The 18,372-nt window shown below is 45.9% G+C and overlaps 1 protein-coding gene across 2 annotated transcripts in view; it reads right to left on the bottom strand.

Moving 5' to 3' along the window:
* The window catches only part of gpc5b (glypican 5b), a 575,096-nt gene extending 560,312 nt beyond the window's left edge, over positions 1-14,784 (bottom strand). For both annotated transcript variants that reach the window (XM_041178181.1, XM_041178189.1), the window contains exon 1: positions 14,568-14,784. In XM_041178181.1, the coding sequence (XP_041034115.1) occupies positions 14,568-14,733 (166 nt within the window). In that variant the 5' untranslated portion in view covers positions 14,734-14,784. The remainder of the gene's footprint in view (positions 1-14,567) is intronic.
* Positions 14,785-18,372: the final 3,588 nt, after the last annotated feature.

The following is an 18,372-nucleotide window of genomic DNA, read 5'->3' as shown; positions in this document are numbered from 1 at the left end:
TCCTAGGCCCAACCATCTTCAGCTGCTTCATCAATGAACTTCCCCCATCCTCAGGTCAGAAGTGGGGATGTTTGCTGATGTTTGCACAATGTTCACTTTCATTCCCACTCCTCAGATAATGAAGCAGACTGTGCCTGCAAGCAGCAAGACCTGATTACCACCTACTACCCTCCCAGACATAGAGGCTGATAGTGGGAAGTAACATTCTTTCCATACAAGTTCCAGGCAATAAGCATCTCCAACAAGAGAGAACCTTACAGAAAATTAACTGAACCAGCCATATAAATACTGTGGCTACAAGAGCAGGTAAGAGGCTGGGAATTCTGTGTCGAGTAACTCACCTCCTGACTCCTTAAAGCCTGTCCACCATCTACAAGATACAAGTCAGGAGTGTGTTGGAACAATCCCCACTTGCTTGACCGAGTGCAGCTCTCACAATGAACAAGATGTTTGACACCATCCAGGTCAAAGCAGCCCACTTGATTGGCAACCCATTCACCACCTTAAACATTCAGTCCCTCTACCATCGATGCACGGTAGCAGCAGTGTTTACCATACACAAGATGCACTGCAGCAACTTGCCAAACCTCCTTCAACAGCACCTCCCAAACCTGTGACCTCTACCATCTAGAAGGACAAGAGCAAGAGACACATGGGAACATCATCACCTGCAAGTTCCCCTCCAAGCCATACACAATCCTGGCTTAGAAATATATCGCCATTCCTTCATTGTCGCTGGGTAAAAATCCTGGAACTCCCTTCCTAACAGTACTGTGGGTGTACCTACACCACCTGATTGCAGCGGTTCAAGATGGTGGCTCACCACCACCTTCTTAAACGCAATTAGGAATGGGTAATAAATGCTGGCCTAGCCAGCAATGCCCACATCCCATGAATAAATAAAAGTAAACGTTATGGAGAAATGCCTCTGAGTTTACATTGTGTGACTCCACTCAAGACTCAATTTTCTTAAAGCAAACCTGAGTACACTGCACTGGTTACTCACAGCTTCTTCTAATCCCTAGTCAAACTGATGTGAACAATGCTGACAGAATGTCCTGTTTTTGCACCCTGGGTGTTGTTTTTTTTTCGTATCTTCACACTCTTCCCTTGGAGAACAATGTGAAGAAGTGGCTGGTTAACAGTCTGTCAGGCCATGAAGTGAATGTTTCTTCCATGGCCAAGACTGCATAGATACCCTGAACAGCTGTTTCAATGCTGCATAGGCAGAAAACTGCCCATCTGTCACCCTCCCACCCACTATATCTGCAAGTATGAACAAAATGAATAATATTCTTGCTTCAAACTCTAAAATGCGACCTCCTTACTAGTCAGAAGTATGTGAGGCTTAGATGGGACCTTGCACATGAGCTTGTTTATGCCAAGGGCCTGCAGCCTTTTCTCTTCGAGGTGCCAGCGGCTGCGGGCCTGTAGGTTGGCCCAGAGGGGGTGTGCCTGATGTAATGATACTTCCACAGCGACATTTGTTGAGCAGACATCAAGGGGTCCTGATGGGGCCTCAGTCTGGCTGAAATCAGGATTCACTGAGGGTGTCACAACCTGTCTGGCATTCGTTCATCGCCTTGGAATCTGTAGCTGGAGCTGTACCATGCATCACTTCAGAGTTTTCTGATTCTTCCCCTTCATCCTGGTCGGAGGATGAATCTGGCTCCTCCATCTCTCCAGTTGGCAATTCCTCATTCCTCTGCTGCACAAGTTTGTGTAGGGTTTAGCAGACCACAGTGATCCTGGAGACTCTCTGTCGTGCATACTGCAGTGCTCTGTCTGAGTGGCTGAGGCAGCAGAACCTCATCTTCAGCAGTCCAATGGCCTATTTATTGTTGCCCTTGTTGAGGCCTGGACGGCATTGTACCCCTCCTCTGCTGGGTTTTGCATAGACGTCATGATCCAGGTCTTGTGAAGATATCCCCTGTCCCTAGGAGCACTCCTTGCAGTTGTGCGGCTGTGGCACCTGACTGAGGGTGTAGGGATCATAAGAGCTCCCTGGGGAGTGAGCAGAAACCTGTAGGCTTCGTTTGCGGTGATCACAAGCCAGCGGCACACTGATGGAATGAAACCCCTTGAGATTTATGAATGCTGCTGCCAATTCCCAGGGAGCTCTCGGCGCCACATGGACTCAATTAATTGCCCCTTGCCCTTGGGGAAATCCAGCAATGGGGCCGAACCCAACAGCCCTGGCTGCCTGGCTCTCAAGGCCCCTGGTGAATCGCCCATTGGCCCTTTTAAACATGGCATTGGCAAACCCCCTCCTGCATCGCTGTGTGGCTGACTGGAAGATGCCACACATGTCCACCATGGAGCCCTGGAATGACCCTCGTGGCTTGGAAATTCAAGGCGGCAGTGACTTTTAAGGCTACTAGTATAAGATTGCCTCCCATTCCACGGGGTCATAGGGCTTCCTGCAGGAGCTGATATAAGTCAGTGACTGAGTGCCACGACATCCTCCGCCATCTCTGACATTTGCAGGTATTTAAACCATGTGTGATAGATTTGGTTATGTGCCATGCTTAGCATCTCACTGGCCTCTGGTTGCCAGAGTCGTTACCCTTTGTGCCGCCCCTTGTGGCCATAGCTGAGCCTGGCCCTGGGTGGTTCCTCTTCTCCTCTGCCACAGCATCAAAAAGCACTGGGTGTATGAGACCCTTCCTATGTGCCTGAAGTGAACTACAGACAGAAGGTTAGCAAACTCCTGGTCAGCATAGTCTATTTGGCCCTTTTCCTGACTTGAGGATTGTGGACCATTGTGGTGCACTGACAACACATTGGTCTCCACCCACCCCACTGTGTCCAACTCCCTCTTCAACCTGGTATCCTACCACCCCTTCCATCTATCACAGCTATCTCCCTGCACTCTGACACTAGATCTGCAAGCCATCACTCTGCAGCCTCACTCAATCACCTTGGTTGAAGGGTGATCTAATCAGTGTTTAAAATGATTAAGGGATTTGATAGGGCAAATACAGAGAAACTTTTCTCCGGATACAGAACAAGATAGCACAATCTTAAAATTAGAGACAGGCTATTTAGGAGAAAAATATGAAAAGGTACTGGAAATCTGGAACTCACTCCTCCAAAAAGCTATGGATATTGAGGGCTAACAGAAGAATTCAAAACAGAGATCGATAGATTTATGTTGGATAATGGTATCCAAGGAATATGAATTGAAGGATCACAAAATCAAATGGAACTGAGGACCAAATAAGAATGGAACAGGATAAATGGCCTCCTCCCATTTTTATTATCCCATCAAGAGTTCACCCTCTTTGAGTTTAAGCAAACATAAATCTTGCAGGTGCATGTAGATTCTTCAGGACCCTAATTGGAGACTGAAAACATGGTGGCTCCTTTCTGCATCTGTCAGACATCTGGTTAACAAAAGGAAAGTTGTGCATACTCTCAGTGTTAACAAGTGAGGCCCACTTGCAATTTCTGAGGATGCGCAGGCTCTCTGTTTCTCTGCTCCTCCACCCACCCTCCCTACCTACACACACACAGACACAAAATACGTCCTCCTGTCATCCTCTTAAATCACTGCCACAGTATGGGGTGTGGCTGATAGCAGCCCCCTGTACCTCACCCCAGCAAAAATTCTTCTTATGTATTCTTAAGAGAGTGAATGTTGTTGGGCTCGTCAATTTGATCAGGCATTGCCACTTGCATCACCCCATCACCCACAATAACCTGGTCCCCATCTGACATTTCTACAGGTTCTAGCATGATCAGCGGCTGATTTTCTCTTGCTGCGGGGATGGGAGATTAACTACACTTCCTTAGCCCTACCACTCCCCTGGCTGAGGGCAGATAATTCAATGCAAAATGACATCAGACTTGGAGACGGGGAGGGCAATTCTATGGAGATGAATTTCATCCGCTAACAGCGCATAGCAGCTTCACAAATTTAAAAGCAGGATTTCTGTTGGTTAATAACTCTTGCCAAACCGGAATCATGTGTTTCTTTATGATTCCCAACCAGAGAAATTTTTTTTATTTACAATACCACTACACACAATAACCAGGGAACCTCTCCCCACCAGTCTGAACAGGTTAGTATTACACCTAGGTCAGTACTATCCAAACAGGCAGAAACTTAATAACTCCTCACAACAATAAAACAAAATACTACAGATAACCTGACAAACAACAGGAAGGGTCCTGTCAAAATTCCTGAGAATATAGAACTCCCAATTTGCCCAACATATGTTGCACATGGGTATGTCAGCAGGTTTAGAAAATTCATATATGCACAATGACACTGTGTCATCAGTCAAGTCTAGGGGCTAGTTTTACAATGAAGGGACACTGCAGTGACATTGTTCTTTAACACCATGTTCTCTGAACAAAGAACAAAGAAAAGTACAGCACAGAAACAGGCCCTTCGGCCCTCCAAGCCTGTGCCGATCATATTGCCCGTCAACTAAAACATTTTGCACTTCCAGGGTCCATATCCCTCCATTCCCATCCTATTCATGTATTTGTTAAGCTGCCTCTTAAACACCACTATCGTACCTGCTTCCACCACCTCCTCTGGCAGCAAATTTCAGGAACTCACTACCCTCTGCGCAAAAAACTTGCCCCGCACATTTCCTCCATAGTTTTCTCCTCTCACCTTAAATCTATGTCCCCTAGCAATTGAACTCTTCCACCCTGGGATAAAGCTTCTGACAATCTACTCTGTCCACGCCACTCATAATTTTGTAAACTTCTATCAAGTCGCTCCTCAATCTCTAGTGAGAACAATCCGAGTTTTTCCAACTTCTCCTCATAGCTAATAACCTCCAGACAAGGCAGCATCTTGGTAAACCTCCTCTGCACCCTCTCCAATGCCTCCATATCCTTCTGGTAATGTGGCGACCAGAACTGCATGCAATAGTGTGGCCTAACCAAGGTTCTATACAGCTGCAGCATGACTTACCAGATTTTATACTCAATACCCCCGCCAATGAAGGCAAGCATGCCATATGCCTTCCTGAATACCTTATCCACCTGCGTTGCCACTTTCAGTGACCTGTGGACCTGTACACCCAGAACCCTCCGCCCGTCAATGCACTTAAGGGTTCTGCCATTTATTGTATAATTCCTGCCTGTATTAAACCTTTCAAAATGCATTACCTCGTATTTGTCCGGATTAAACTCCATCTGCCATTTCTCTGCCCAAGTCTCCAACTGATCTATATCCAGTTGTATCCTTTGACAATCCTCTTCACTATCTGCAACTCCTACAACCTTAGTGTCGGCTGCAAACTTACTAATTAGCCCAATTAGTTAAGAGGTGTAACCCTAACATAGATACGGTGCCTAACAAGCCTTTACACCACAGCAGCTATAGTACGAAAGGCTTTATACTGCAGCCACATAGTGCCCAAGGAAACTCTGCTCAACAGAATAGACAGGATCTGACAAGGCTTTAAAACGCAGCAAGCATGAGATCTGCTGCAAAAAGAACATGTGGCAATTGCTAACTTGGCAGAATTTCAGCTGTGAGTTTCCTGAGAAATTCCGCCCGGGGAAGTCAATCATAACTGCCAACAAAACCCTAAAGCCACCCTAAAAAAAAACTGGACCTAATCATTGAAGTCAATCCCAGAACTTCCAAGCAGCAACAGAACCATTTGCTCAGTCACTATAAACCAACTGCCCTTATTGTAAATAGATAGACGCAAGAACAGTGATTGCCAAAACACAGGTCACAGGCCTGGAATTCCATCAATGGATTTTATCTCAGGCCTCATATTTCACCCTAAACTCAACGAGGCTTTCCAAAGCTTACTGAGAGTGCTGTAACTTGTTGGTTTACATTCACCCAGACCATAGAATCCTTGTACGCAGCTGTGTTGTTGTGGACAGAAACCAACAGAGGAAAACAGTAGTCAGTGAGGCAGTCTTCCCCTATTTGCCATAATTCCACTTCTAACCTTGACTCACCTCATAGCATACCCAAACCTGAGTTACAAGGTTGTGGGTTCAATTCCCACTCCAGATATTTGGCCACCTAACACAGCACCTCCCAAATGATTTTCAAAATGATTCCATTTTAACATTTGAAAATTAGTACAATCCCAAACACCAACAAAAACAAAACAGCAATAAAAGAGCATAATAACATTCAGTATATAACTATTAAAGTTCATGTATTATAGATCAACATAGATCAGCATATAAATGTGAAAATCTGTGCTTTTGAAGAACTCTGTAAAACATTATTATTTTATGTACTCCCCAAGCCCAATGAGAAACATGGGCATCCGTGTTGCAATTCTGCAATCCCAGGGATCGATGCACCAATTGCATGGGTGTCCTGTATCGGTAACAGACATCACACAGAAATATGATTGGTGGGGCTTGATTCCTACTCAAAATGTAATAAGTATGTTGTCACATCATGCATTTCACTCTGCAATTCAAGTTGCAAACTCAGGCTGGACATAATTCCAGGAGACGTTGTCAGAAGTTACATTATGGAAAGCCAATGGCATGATATGAGCAGGTTCTATGAGTTGGCTGTGAAAACAGAGATACATAAAGAGAAATCCTGCCCAAACTCCTCTTAGTGCTGTCAAATAACAAGGGGCGGGAGGAGGAAAGATGCTGGAAACATCAGCAACAAGTAAATCTCAAGCTGTATATAATAAAGCCCTTTGCTAAGCCTTGTCCGTGCTCGGCCTGCTTTCTACACAGTTACACCTGCAAACCCGCAATTGGCACAGACAGAGACATTCCAGATTGGAATTCTAATTCTCCAATGGAACTGGAATCAGAACACCATTCAACATTCCATTCCAGCCCAGGCTGCCCCTGATCAATTTCATGCTCTTTACAGTTTAACATTTGAAATTTTCCAGATCTCTAGCAACAATTTACTGCATGTAGGAATGAGACTGCACAGAATGAATTGTTTAAATTGTTCTCTTTCTGCAGGGGAGGTTGCATTAGAAATTATGATGTTGCAGAAAGGGTATTTATGCTCTAAGTATGAGCTGGAACTTTCTGCTGCGAGTTTAATGAGCAGTTAGTGTGTTAATCAAGAATGCAAATAAGGTGCTGTTTGTGCAAGGCAAACAGCAGATTGGAGCAAATTGCCTAGCAAGTCCTGATGATTAGCAACTCATGACGTAGCTCATGCTGGTTGATTTGTGCATTAGTAATAGCATGCGGCATGAACTTGCTGTTATTTTTCTAGCAAGGTTTGAGATAACACCTTTTATCAATTGTTACCCAGAAATTACTGTCGGCATAAGACCCTAAGACTGCAGAAATGCTCTGCGGCAATCTGAGCTGCTACTTACCCTCTATCACAGCTGTATTCAGTCACTACTCTCAAGGTTTAACCCAACTTGTGACAAGTCATATCGCCTCCCACCACCAACCCCTAAACCATCCCCCCCGTCCCACCCCTGGCTGCAGTGTCCTCTGAGAGTTGTAGTCTGCTCTGCATCCGGTTCCCTGCTCTCTGCCATGCAAGGGTAGACAAACTACATTTCCCAGCTGGCACCACTGGACGCTCCCTCCAGTTCCTGGGAGTGCTAATGATTCTTGTGGACCAAGCCAGCTCAACTCACGCAATGGGGTCAACACGAGACATTGTTGTAAAAATCTTCCGGAAGGCTTTCTTTGGCCACTGGGAGATTGGTGCTGATTCCAGGAGAATCCCGGCCGTTCCTGGAGGGTTGTCAAACGCTGACTGCAATTCATTATGTATTCTGAAGACTGTGAGATTAACATGATTTAATTTTTTGCAACCCTATTCATTGTTTCTGCAACCCCAATTGGGGTCACAATTCACAGTTCGGGAACCGTTGACCTAATCTAAACTGACACCTCAATGATTGATCCCTTCAGTTTTTCTTCCCATTATGCAGCCTGCTTGTTGTGCTGCCCTGTCCCTTTAAGACTGTTATGCTGTCGCACATCTTAAAAAGAACACTGGTTGCGCATATAAAAATAGAAGGTTCTGGAAACACTCAGCAGGTCTGACAGCATCTATGGGGAGAGAAACAGAGTTAACGGTTGAGATTGAGAGCTTCTGAGATGGTGAAGTTGGGAGGGGAAGAACAAAAAAGTGAATGTCTGTGTTGGTTGGAGGGCAGGAGAGATCAGCTAACAAAACAAATTTCATGGTACAAAATGAAAATTGATTGGTAATGGTTGTAGTAAGGAAACAAATGATTTGTCCAGGGTGTGTGTGAATGGCACAATCATGAAGTCATGTTTGAAAGCAAAAACAAAAAAAAAGGTAAAGACAGGCAGCCAAAAAATAAGCAGAAACAAAATGGAGGCATAGAGTTTATGGTCTGAAATTGTTGAACTCAATATTGAATCCAGAAGGCTGTAAAGTCCCTAATCAAAAGATCAAGTGCTGTTCCTCAAGCTTGGGTTGAGCTTCATCGGAACACTGCAGCAGGTCGAGGATACAGATGTCAGTGTGAGAGCAAGGGGGGAATGAAAATTGCAAGCCACCAGAGCGATTCATAAAGCCATCACCCAATCTGTGTTGGGTCTCCCCAATATAGAGGAGACTACATTGTGAGTAGCAAATACAGCCTATGTACATGTAAGCTGCTTTTTCACCTGGCAGGAGTTTTTGGGGCCTTGGACAGTAAGGCGATAGAAGGTAAAAGTGCAGAGGTTACATCTCTTGCGTTTGCATGGGAAGGTGCCATGAGAAGGGGATGAGGTGTTGGGGGTGGTTGAGGAGTGGACCAGCATGTTGTGGAGGAAATGGTCCCTTTGGAATGCTAAGTGGGGGGGGGGGGGGGGGGGGGGGGAGATGTGTTTGACAGTGTCATCATGCTAAGGGTGGCAGAAATAGCACAGGATGATCTGTTGGATGCAGAGGCTGATGGGATTGAAGGTGAGGACAAGGGGAACCTTGTCGTAGTTCTGGGAGGGAGAGGAGGGTGAGGACAGATGTACAGGAAATAGGTTGGCCATAGTTGAGGGCCCTGTCAACCATGGTGGGAAGAATCCATAGTTGAGGTAAAAGGAGAACATATCCTGGGGGCTGGTGTGGAAGGCAGTATCGTCAGAACAGATACGACAAAGACAGAGAAACTGGGAGAATGGAATGGAATCCTTACAGGAAACAGGGTGTGAGGAAGTGTACTCAAAGTGGCTCTGAGAGTCAGTGACCTTATAATGAATATTAGTTGATAGCCTATCCCCAGAAATGGAGACAGCTGAGTAGAGGAGGAAAGGGAAGGGTTGGAGATGGACCATGTAAAGGTGAGAGAAGAATGGAAATTGGAAGTAAAGTTTATGAAGTTTTCCAGTTCCGGCACTGAGCAAGAAATGGCACGGATACAGTCATCAATGTACCAGAAAAAGAGTTCAAGGAGGGGGCCTGTGAAATGAGAGCCCTCATACAGTCCTGGTGGGGGGGGTGAAGATGGGGCATGGTTATGCATGGCCAGGTGGTTCCCTTTGCAATGAGTTCCTGTTGCTGCGCAGCTGTACGCCCTGGAGCTTAGGAAGAACAATAACTCGGTGCACTACTGAGGGAGTGCCACATGCGCAGAGGTGCTGTCTTTTAGATGAGGCATTAAACTGAGATCTTGCCTGCCCTCTCAGGAGGATCTAAAAGGTCTGATGGCACTATTCCAAGAAGAGCAGGGGAGATCTCCATGGTGTCCTGGCCAATATTTGTTCCTTAACCACCACCATTAAAAACAGAATATCTGGTCATGAGCACACTGTTGTTGGTGGGAGCTTGCTGTGTGCAAATTGGGTGTTATGTTCCCCTACATTACAACAGTGATGACATTTTAAAAGTACTTAATTGGCTGTAAAACGCTTTGGTACTCTCTGATGTGGTGAAAAGTTTTTTTTTATTTCTTATGCCAAAATAAAGCAGCTTTGGGCGTTTTTCTATTATAAGTGCAAGTTGTGCACTAAAAGGCCCTTAAAATAAGGGAGGAAAAGCCCTAATAAAAATGTGCAAACATTTCAAAAAATTGTTTTGAAACTTGTCAGGACTAGGGAGATGTTTAACTCACTGAATGGGCCTAATTTTGGACAGTCTACTTACAGTGGAGAGAAGAGCAAAACAATTAGGAGCAAATAAAATGCAGCCAGGGTAAAAGCAGAGGGGGTGAGGGCCACCAAATGACAAAGGGTGACGACAGGTCAGTGAAAATGGTTTCATCTTGGACTGGCACCAAGTGATGACACGTTCTCTGTGGGACGAATGAGGCAGTAAGCAGAGTGGACTGTACTTTGACAGCCGTCAGGTGGTGGGATCAGAGGTGGTGGTGGTGGGGGGGGGGGCAGAAAAAACACAGTCCTGCCACAGCAGAAGTTTGTCACTGGCTATGTGGTGGGGGGGCGGGGGGGCATCCTTATGGAAACGGCCTCCCTGCAGCTGCCAGGGGCTGGGGTGGCAGGGTGCCAGGGTCAGGGGGCATTGGAGCTATTGGTTCCATGACCCAGAGATAGGACTGCCTGGAGGAAAGGCAGGCTCCACAGGCCCCAGAGTCTGCCCAGAGGGATTTTCTTTCTATCCTGTGGGTGCCTACTGCCCTCAACCCCCTAAATTTTATTTTAAACTTACTTTGCCTCAGCAGCAATCACTTCCCCCAATGCCACCGCTGAGAATACAGAGCTGTCAGGCCCTCTGATTGGGCTGGCAGCATCAGCAGCCCACCTACCATCCTCAATTGGATGGCAGGCCTGCATGAGGCCGCCTCCAGTGAAATCAGCGAGTAAGTGCGGCCTTAGGACCAGTTTTTTGCCCCCTCAACAGGGTCCTGAAGCCACAGTGAAACGTAGCACAATACCAGCTATAGCTCAATGTATCACTCCTGCCTTTGAGTCCCCCAAAGTTGCAGGTACAAGTTGAGGCTTGATCACAAAATCTAGGCTGACACTAGAGTGCAGCATTGTAGAAGTGCGCTACTGTCAGAGGTACTGTCTTTCAGATGAGACATTAAACCAAGGCCCTATTTTTTCTCTCAGGTGGGTGTTAAAGATCCCATGAACTATTATCATGGCTAATATTTATCCCTTAAACAACATCATTGAAACAGATTATCTGGTCATTATCATGTTGCTGTTTGTGGGGGCTTGCTGTGCACAAATCAGTTGCTGCGTTTCCTCCGTTAGACCAGCCACAACATTTCAGAAAGTTCAGTGGCTATAAAGAGCTTTGGATTATCCTGAGAATGTGAAAGACGCTATATAAATGCTAATCCTTAGACCCAAAATCACTTGCCGAATGTCTACAGTCTATCGGACTATAGGAGGAATCACAGTTATGTCCTGTCCTCACTCAGTGGCCAGTGTGAGGGGTTGCATCAAACAACACTGGATTGTGTCCTGTAATTGGAGCACGGTAAACTAATGCTATCTTCTCCCCGACTCCAGCTGCAACACTGTGACACAACGATTACCCCAGCCTCATCCTTGGAACCAAATTATAAATAAAAACAGTTAAAAACAATAGGAATGATATCTGGGACCACATTCAAGACTCCAACACTTGGGTCTGGGCAACTAAAAGTAGTTTTTCTCATTCTGTTTATTCCCGAGTCCCAGTCTCAACCAGTGATGCTCCTACAATTGAACAGAATAGTCCCACACCCTTCTTTTAATGGCAGATTTATCATGAGGTGTTCAAAATTATGAAGAGTTTTGACAGAGTGAATAAGGTGAAACTGTTCCCACTGTAGGCAGCCAGAGGATAAAGATTTAAGATTTAAGTCAAACAAGAACAAATTTATGTGGCGGTTTATCATGATCTAGAAAGCAGAGCCTGGCAGAGCCAGGGTGTGGGATTAATTATTTTGCTTTTTCAAAGAGCTGACACAGGCATAACGGGCTGAATGGTGCCTGTATGATCCTGCAATTGATTGTAATAACTGGGGACAGTTTAACTCACTTCCAGTTTCTCAGTATAAGTATGAGTCAAAACAGTTCAGGGAGAAAAACACTTTTAAAGCTTTGAGGGACGTACTAGGCTGGTCAGGTTTCCAATGACGTGGAAAGGTTTCCCCAGTAGACGTCAGTTTGGGCAAAGGCTGCCAGTCACATAGTGGGTAGAAAGTGTGGGTGCTGGCAGACCCAGATAAGAATAAATGCTTAGCTCCCTGCAAAAATACTACCGCAGCAAAATATTTTTCCGAAACTTGACATCCCTAAAGCTCCGAACTCCTGCCCCAATCCCTGGGTTAATGCAGGGTGAAACAGTCACGCTGAGCAGGGAAGCCCCAGGCTCCAGCTTCAATCTGTGCTGAGTTAGCTAATTTCAAACATTATGATTGCTTCAAGTTAAGGGAGAGAGTGTGTGGAGGAGGAAGGATTCAGGCAAGGGTCCCAACTGATATCTGGCACCCCCTGTTGGGAAGTGTACAACAATCAATAATGACCACACATATCTCAGCTGCTAAGCACCCTGTGGCTGAATAGGAACAAATTAATATAGAAACATAGGACTTCGGAGCAGGAATAGGCCATTCTACCCTTCAAGCCTGCTCTGCCATTCAATAAGATCATGGCTGATTTGACTGAAGTCTCAACTCTACTTTCCTGTTTCCCCCCCATAATCCATGACTCCCTTGTCAATCAAAAATCTACCTAACCCAGCCTTGAATAAATTCAATGACCCAGCCTCCACTACTTTCTGGGGAAGAGAATTCCACAGACTAATAACTCTCTGAGGGAAGAGATTCTCCTCATCCCCATTTTAAAAGTGAGACCTCTTACTCTTAAACTATGTCTGCTAGCCTCTCCCACAGGTGGAAACATCCTCCTAGTATCTATCCTATCAAGTCCCCTCGGGATCTTATATGTTTCAATAAGATCACCTCTCATTTTTCTAAACTCCAATAGGAATAGCCCCACCTGTTCAACATTGCTTCATAAGGTAAGCCCTTCATCCACAGACTACCCTGTGAGCATTTGCCATCTGGCCCCTGGGTAAGGAAAGGCCACTTGGCCATGGTGTCAGTGCCATAGCAACATACCCAAGCAATAGTCATCAGAGAAGGGGAAGAAGAGGTGACAGGGCAAAGGAACCAGAAATTACTCTACTCTTCAGCCGCAGTGAACAGGAGAATCAAATTGTGTGCTAACATGGGGTTTTTTTGATCACTCACAGAGAGTAAAGCTCAGATCTTCCCCTTTAATTCCCACACACCTAACTATACCTAGCAGAGCACAATGCATCTCCCCCAGCAATGCAAACTTACATCTAAAGAAACATGAAATCTCCAATAATATGAATTAAGCAACACAATGGGGATTGTTGTAGCATTTCAATTGCCTTGACATTGAATTAAAGGGTTTACATTTAGAAAGGCAGAAACCAATAACAAACACTGACAACAGCAACAGTGATAAATTCAAAATGTTTGGCTTCATTCAAAAGCAGAACCTGGGCTACATTCAGAGTAACTATTGGCATTAACAGGTTACTCATTCCCTCCCTGGCCTTCCTCCCCCTTCTTCTCCTCCTTTCAACTCTCCCACTTCCTCCCTACATCCTTTTCCTCACTCCCACCCCTTTTCCCATCCTACTCACCCCCTCTTCCCTTCTCCCCTCCTCACCATTCCTCCCTCCCACTCACCATGCTTTCATCACCCTCTCCTCTCTCATCCTTCCCCTCCTCCTCTCTCCCCTCCTTGCCTCCATCTTCCTCATTCCCCCCTACCTTTCCTCTCACCGGCTCCCACCCCTCTCCTTTCCCCCTTATCCTCCCCAACCTCCTCCTCCTTCCCTCTCCCTTCCTCCTCCTCCCCCTCTCCCTCCTCTTCCCTCCTTCCCATCTCCTCCCACCTCCTCCCAGAGTCTGTAATGGGTGACTGGCAGTGAACACTGTTATGAATCACAGTGCAGAGGGTTTGGGTCAAAGTGAAGTAAGTTGCAGTCATTTATTTAAAAGGCTGTGACAGTTTGGCTGGATGGACACTGTCAACATCTTGATCACGCTGTTTGTCCCAATTAACCCCCCACTGACCTCTCTCAGCTTCCCCAGTGATGTGACAAGACAATATGAGTGGGGCACACTGGAAGCTGACACCTCAGGAAGAGATTATAGCCCCCCCAAAAAATCCACATTTGCAACCGAATATAAAACCACGATTTTGCAAACCTTTTAATGCAAATGGAACATCACAATTGCTGAAATGTTGTTGGCAAGCAAAAAATTTAAGATGTAAGCGTAATAGATCTGTAGAGGTTTGACAAAGCTAGATAACTTAGATCAAAAACAGAATTACCTGGAAAAACTCAGCAGGTCTGGCAGCATCGGCGGAGAAGAAAAGAGTTGACGTTACGAGTCCTCATGACCCTTCGACAGAACTTGAGCTCGAGTCCAGGAAAGAGCTGAAATATTTCAGCTCTTTCCTGGACTCGAACTCAAGTTCTGTCGAAGGGTCATGAGGAGTCGAAACGTCAACTCTTTTCTTCTCCGCCGATGCTGCCAGACCTGCTGAGTTTTTCCAGGTAATTCTGTTTTTGTTTTGGATTTCCAGCATCCGCAGTTTTTTTGTTTTTTTTTAGATAACTTAGATGGTTTTTGAGATTGTATTTTTTCTCTCTCTCTCTCCAAACTAACCTCTCCCGGGAAAGTCCGGCACGAAGTTCAGTGGTCCGATCTGTCGGAGTTGGAAAGCGGTCCGCACTTCATGGCAACTCGGGCTCCTCAGGTGGACCCCACTGAACCAACCGAGTAACAACCACAGAGGCAAGAGCCACTTCAGTCGCTTCGGGCTCATTTCCATAACGCAGGTACAAGGATGTACACACGACTTCCCCCTAGGTCTCTCCTATCGTCCGAGAAAAAAAAGTTTTTTCTCCCCCCCCCACCCCCCACCCCCCCCCACCCCAGCTCTTTGCAAAACTTTTGTAAAGTTCAGCGCATCATCCTGAGGGAGGCAGAGTCTGGGAGCTCCTGGGCTGCAGCTTGCTTTCTGTGAGATCTTGCTGCTCCCGCTTTAGGGAAGGACTCAAGACGTGTTGGCCAGCAGTGCCTCTGGAGTACAGCTCCACTTGCCTGTGCCGTGTCCTCACAGCTTGGGGATCGGGCTCTCTGCAGCAGCTAGCCCATTGGCTCGCTATTCTTAGCCCTGACAGTTCCCTGTGAAGCCTCCTTTAAAACACCGCCGCCCCCAACAAACGCCTTATTGTTCCGGCGCTGCACTTGTCTGTTAAAACCCCGCCGCTCTCTGCCTTACTTTGATATTTGGACTCTAGTATGAAAACCAGCTTTTGAACAGGACTCTCCGATGGATGGAAAGGAAAATAGTGTTTATTATTTTTTAAATGTCCTCTGCATAATAGCAGTGGGAAAGCATCGGTTCAAGATTTGATTCTCTGTTAGCAGTAAATTGTATCCTAAAGGAGACCTGTCTCAACGTGTGTGTGCGCGTTATGCCTTTCTGCCTATCTACATCTATCAGTTAGTCTCTCTGTTCCCTACCTATGTACCTGTACAGCTAGACATTGTCACCATATATAATCACTTAACTCTAAAATTCGCCGCTCTTGGCCATAAATAAACAAAGTAGGAGGATTCACTTCTAATGGGATAGAATTGGAAAGTAGAGAGGTTATGTTAAACCTTGATTGGACCACACTTGGAGCACTGTACATAGCTCTTCCCTCACATGAATGATGATCCTAGAACTGAGGTTACAGCTATCAGGGGAGACTGAGAGACCGGGGCTGTTTTTTTTTCCCTCGAGAGGAGAGGTTAAAAGCTAACCTTATAGAGGTCTTTAAAATTATGCAAGGGTTCAATAAATACAGGACAGAATAAATCTGATAAGGAAATTCAGGGGAAACTCCAGATAGTGGTTGGAATGTGCATCTTGTTACCACAGGAAGTAGTTCAGGCAAAAAACATGGAGAAAGCTAAATAACTACACGATGGGAAAAAGGAATAGCAGGATATGTCGGTAAGGTTAGATGAGATAGGGTGAGAGGAGGCTTGTGTGGAATATGAAAACCTGGTTGGACATGTTGGACCACTTGATTTAGAATAGCTCCTAAAAGCATGTTACTGATTTATAGACTCCATGTGACTATGTAATCCTATCTGTCTACCTATCTAAAACAAAAACAAAAATACCTGGAAAAACTCAGCAGGTCTGGCAGCATCTGCGGAGAGGAGCAAAGTTAATGTTTCGAGTCCGAATGACCTTTCAACAGAACTAAGTAAAAATAGAAGAGAGGTGAAATATAAGCTGGTTTAAGGAGAGGGTGGGACAAGTGGAGCTGGATAGAGGGTCAGTGATAGGTGGGAGATGATTACTTCGGTGCTGCTTCATGCTCTCATCTGGACCTGGAAAAATTTATTAATTTTGCTTCTAATTTCCACCCCTCCATCGTTTTCACGTGGTCCATCTCTGACACTTCCCTTCCCTTCCTTGACCTCTCTGTCTCAATTTCTGGTGATAGACTGCCCACCAATATCCATTACAAGCCTACCGACTCCCGCAGCTACCTCAACTACAGCTCCTCACACCCCGCTTCCTGTAAGGACTCCATCCCATTCTCTCAGTTCCTTCGCCTCCGTCGCATCTGTTCTGATGATGCCACTTTCAAAAACAGTTCCTCTGACATGTCCTCCTTCTCCCTTAACTGAGGTTTTCCACCCATGGTGGTTGACAGGGCCCTCAACTGTGTCCGGCTCATCTCCCACGCATCCGCCCTCACACCTTTTTCTCCCTCCCAGAAACATGATAGGGTCCCCCTTGTCCTCACTTATCACCCCACCAGCCTCCACATTCAAAGGATCATCCTCCGCCATTTCCACCAACTCCAGCATGATGCCACCACCAAACACATCTTCCCTTCAACCCCCCCTGGCAGCATTCCGCAGGGATCATTCCATCTGGGATACTCTGGTCCACTCCTCCATCACCCCCTACACCTCAACCCCCTCCCACGGCACCTTCCCATGTAACCGCAGAAGGCGCAACACCTGCCCCTTTAATTCCCCCCTCCTCACCGTCCAAGGGCCCAAACACTCCTTCCAAGTGAAGCAGCATTTCACTTGCATTTCCCTCAATTTAGTCTACTGCATTAGTTGCTCCCAATGCGGTTTCCTCTACATTGGAGAGACCAAACGCAGACTGGGTGACCGCTTTGCAGAATACCTTTGGTCTGTCCACAAGCATTACCCAGACCTCCCTGTCGCTTGCCATTTCAACACTCCACCCTGCTCTCATGCCCACATGTCCATCCTTGGCCTGCTGCATTGTTCCCGTGAATCTCAATGCAAACTGGAGGAACAGCACCTCATTTTCCGACTAGGCACTTTACAGCCTTCAGGACTGAATATTGAGTTCAACAATTTTAGATCATTACCTCTTTCCTCCATCCCCACCCCCTTTCCGATCCCCCCTTTTTCCAATAATTTATATAGATTTTTCTTTTCCCACCTATTTCCATTATTTTAAAATTTCCATCCATTGTTTTATCTCTAGCTTTTAGCCTTTTTCGATTCCTCCACCCCACCTCACCCCCACTAGGGCTATCTGTACCTTGCTTGTCCTGCTTTCTACGCTTAGCACATTCTTTAGATAATATCGCCACCTCCAATACCTCTTTGTCCTTTTGTCTGTGACATCTTTTGGTCATCTCCACCTATCACTGACCCCCTACCCAGCTCCACTTGTCCCGCCCTCCCCATAAACCAGCTTATATTTCACCTCTCTTCTATTTTTACTTAGTTCTGTTGAAGGGTCATTCGGACTCGAAATGTTAACTGTGCTCGTCTCCGCATATGCTGCCAGACCTGCTGAGTTTTTCCAGGTATTTTTGCTTTTGTTTTGGATTTCCAGCATCTGCAGTTTTTTGCTTTTATCTTAGTGTCTACCTATCTATCTACCAATCAGAACCTGAAGAAGTCATACAGACTCAAAACATTAACTCTGTTTCTCTCTCCACAGATTCTGACAAACCTGCTGAGTTTTTCCAGAATTTTCTGGCGTTTTTTTAATCTCTAATTAGCAAGGCTTTTACTTAGTGGTAGCATTCCTGCCTCTGTGTCAAAGGGTGCAGAGTTCGAACTGCACTTGAGGTAGGGGCAGTCAGAGGAGACCAAAGATCCAGCTCTGAATTACAAGTTGGCGTCCAGCAGGATGCTTGTGTCCAGTGGGTGTATGCACTAACTGAACCCCAACTAAACCACCTCCATGCATTGTATGGGCTGTGGGGGCCCATACAATAAACCCTCCCAACCATATGGGATTAACGTCCCTATCGGCTGGTATAAAGATGATTACGGTCATTGAGGCAGTGTTCAAGTCCCAACTTGTCAGACTGTTAATCATGCTGCAATTTTTTTAAAAAATTTTCTCCAAGGGGAGGGTGTGAAGGTACAAAAACACCAGCTCCTGAATTGAACCTGTGTC

This window comes from Carcharodon carcharias, chromosome 2 (genome assembly GCF_017639515.1).
Source record: "Carcharodon carcharias isolate sCarCar2 chromosome 2, sCarCar2.pri, whole genome shotgun sequence".
In the NCBI taxonomy this organism is placed as follows: Eukaryota; Metazoa; Chordata; class Chondrichthyes; order Lamniformes; family Lamnidae; genus Carcharodon; species Carcharodon carcharias.
This window is presented reverse-complemented; position numbering and strand designations above follow the sequence as displayed.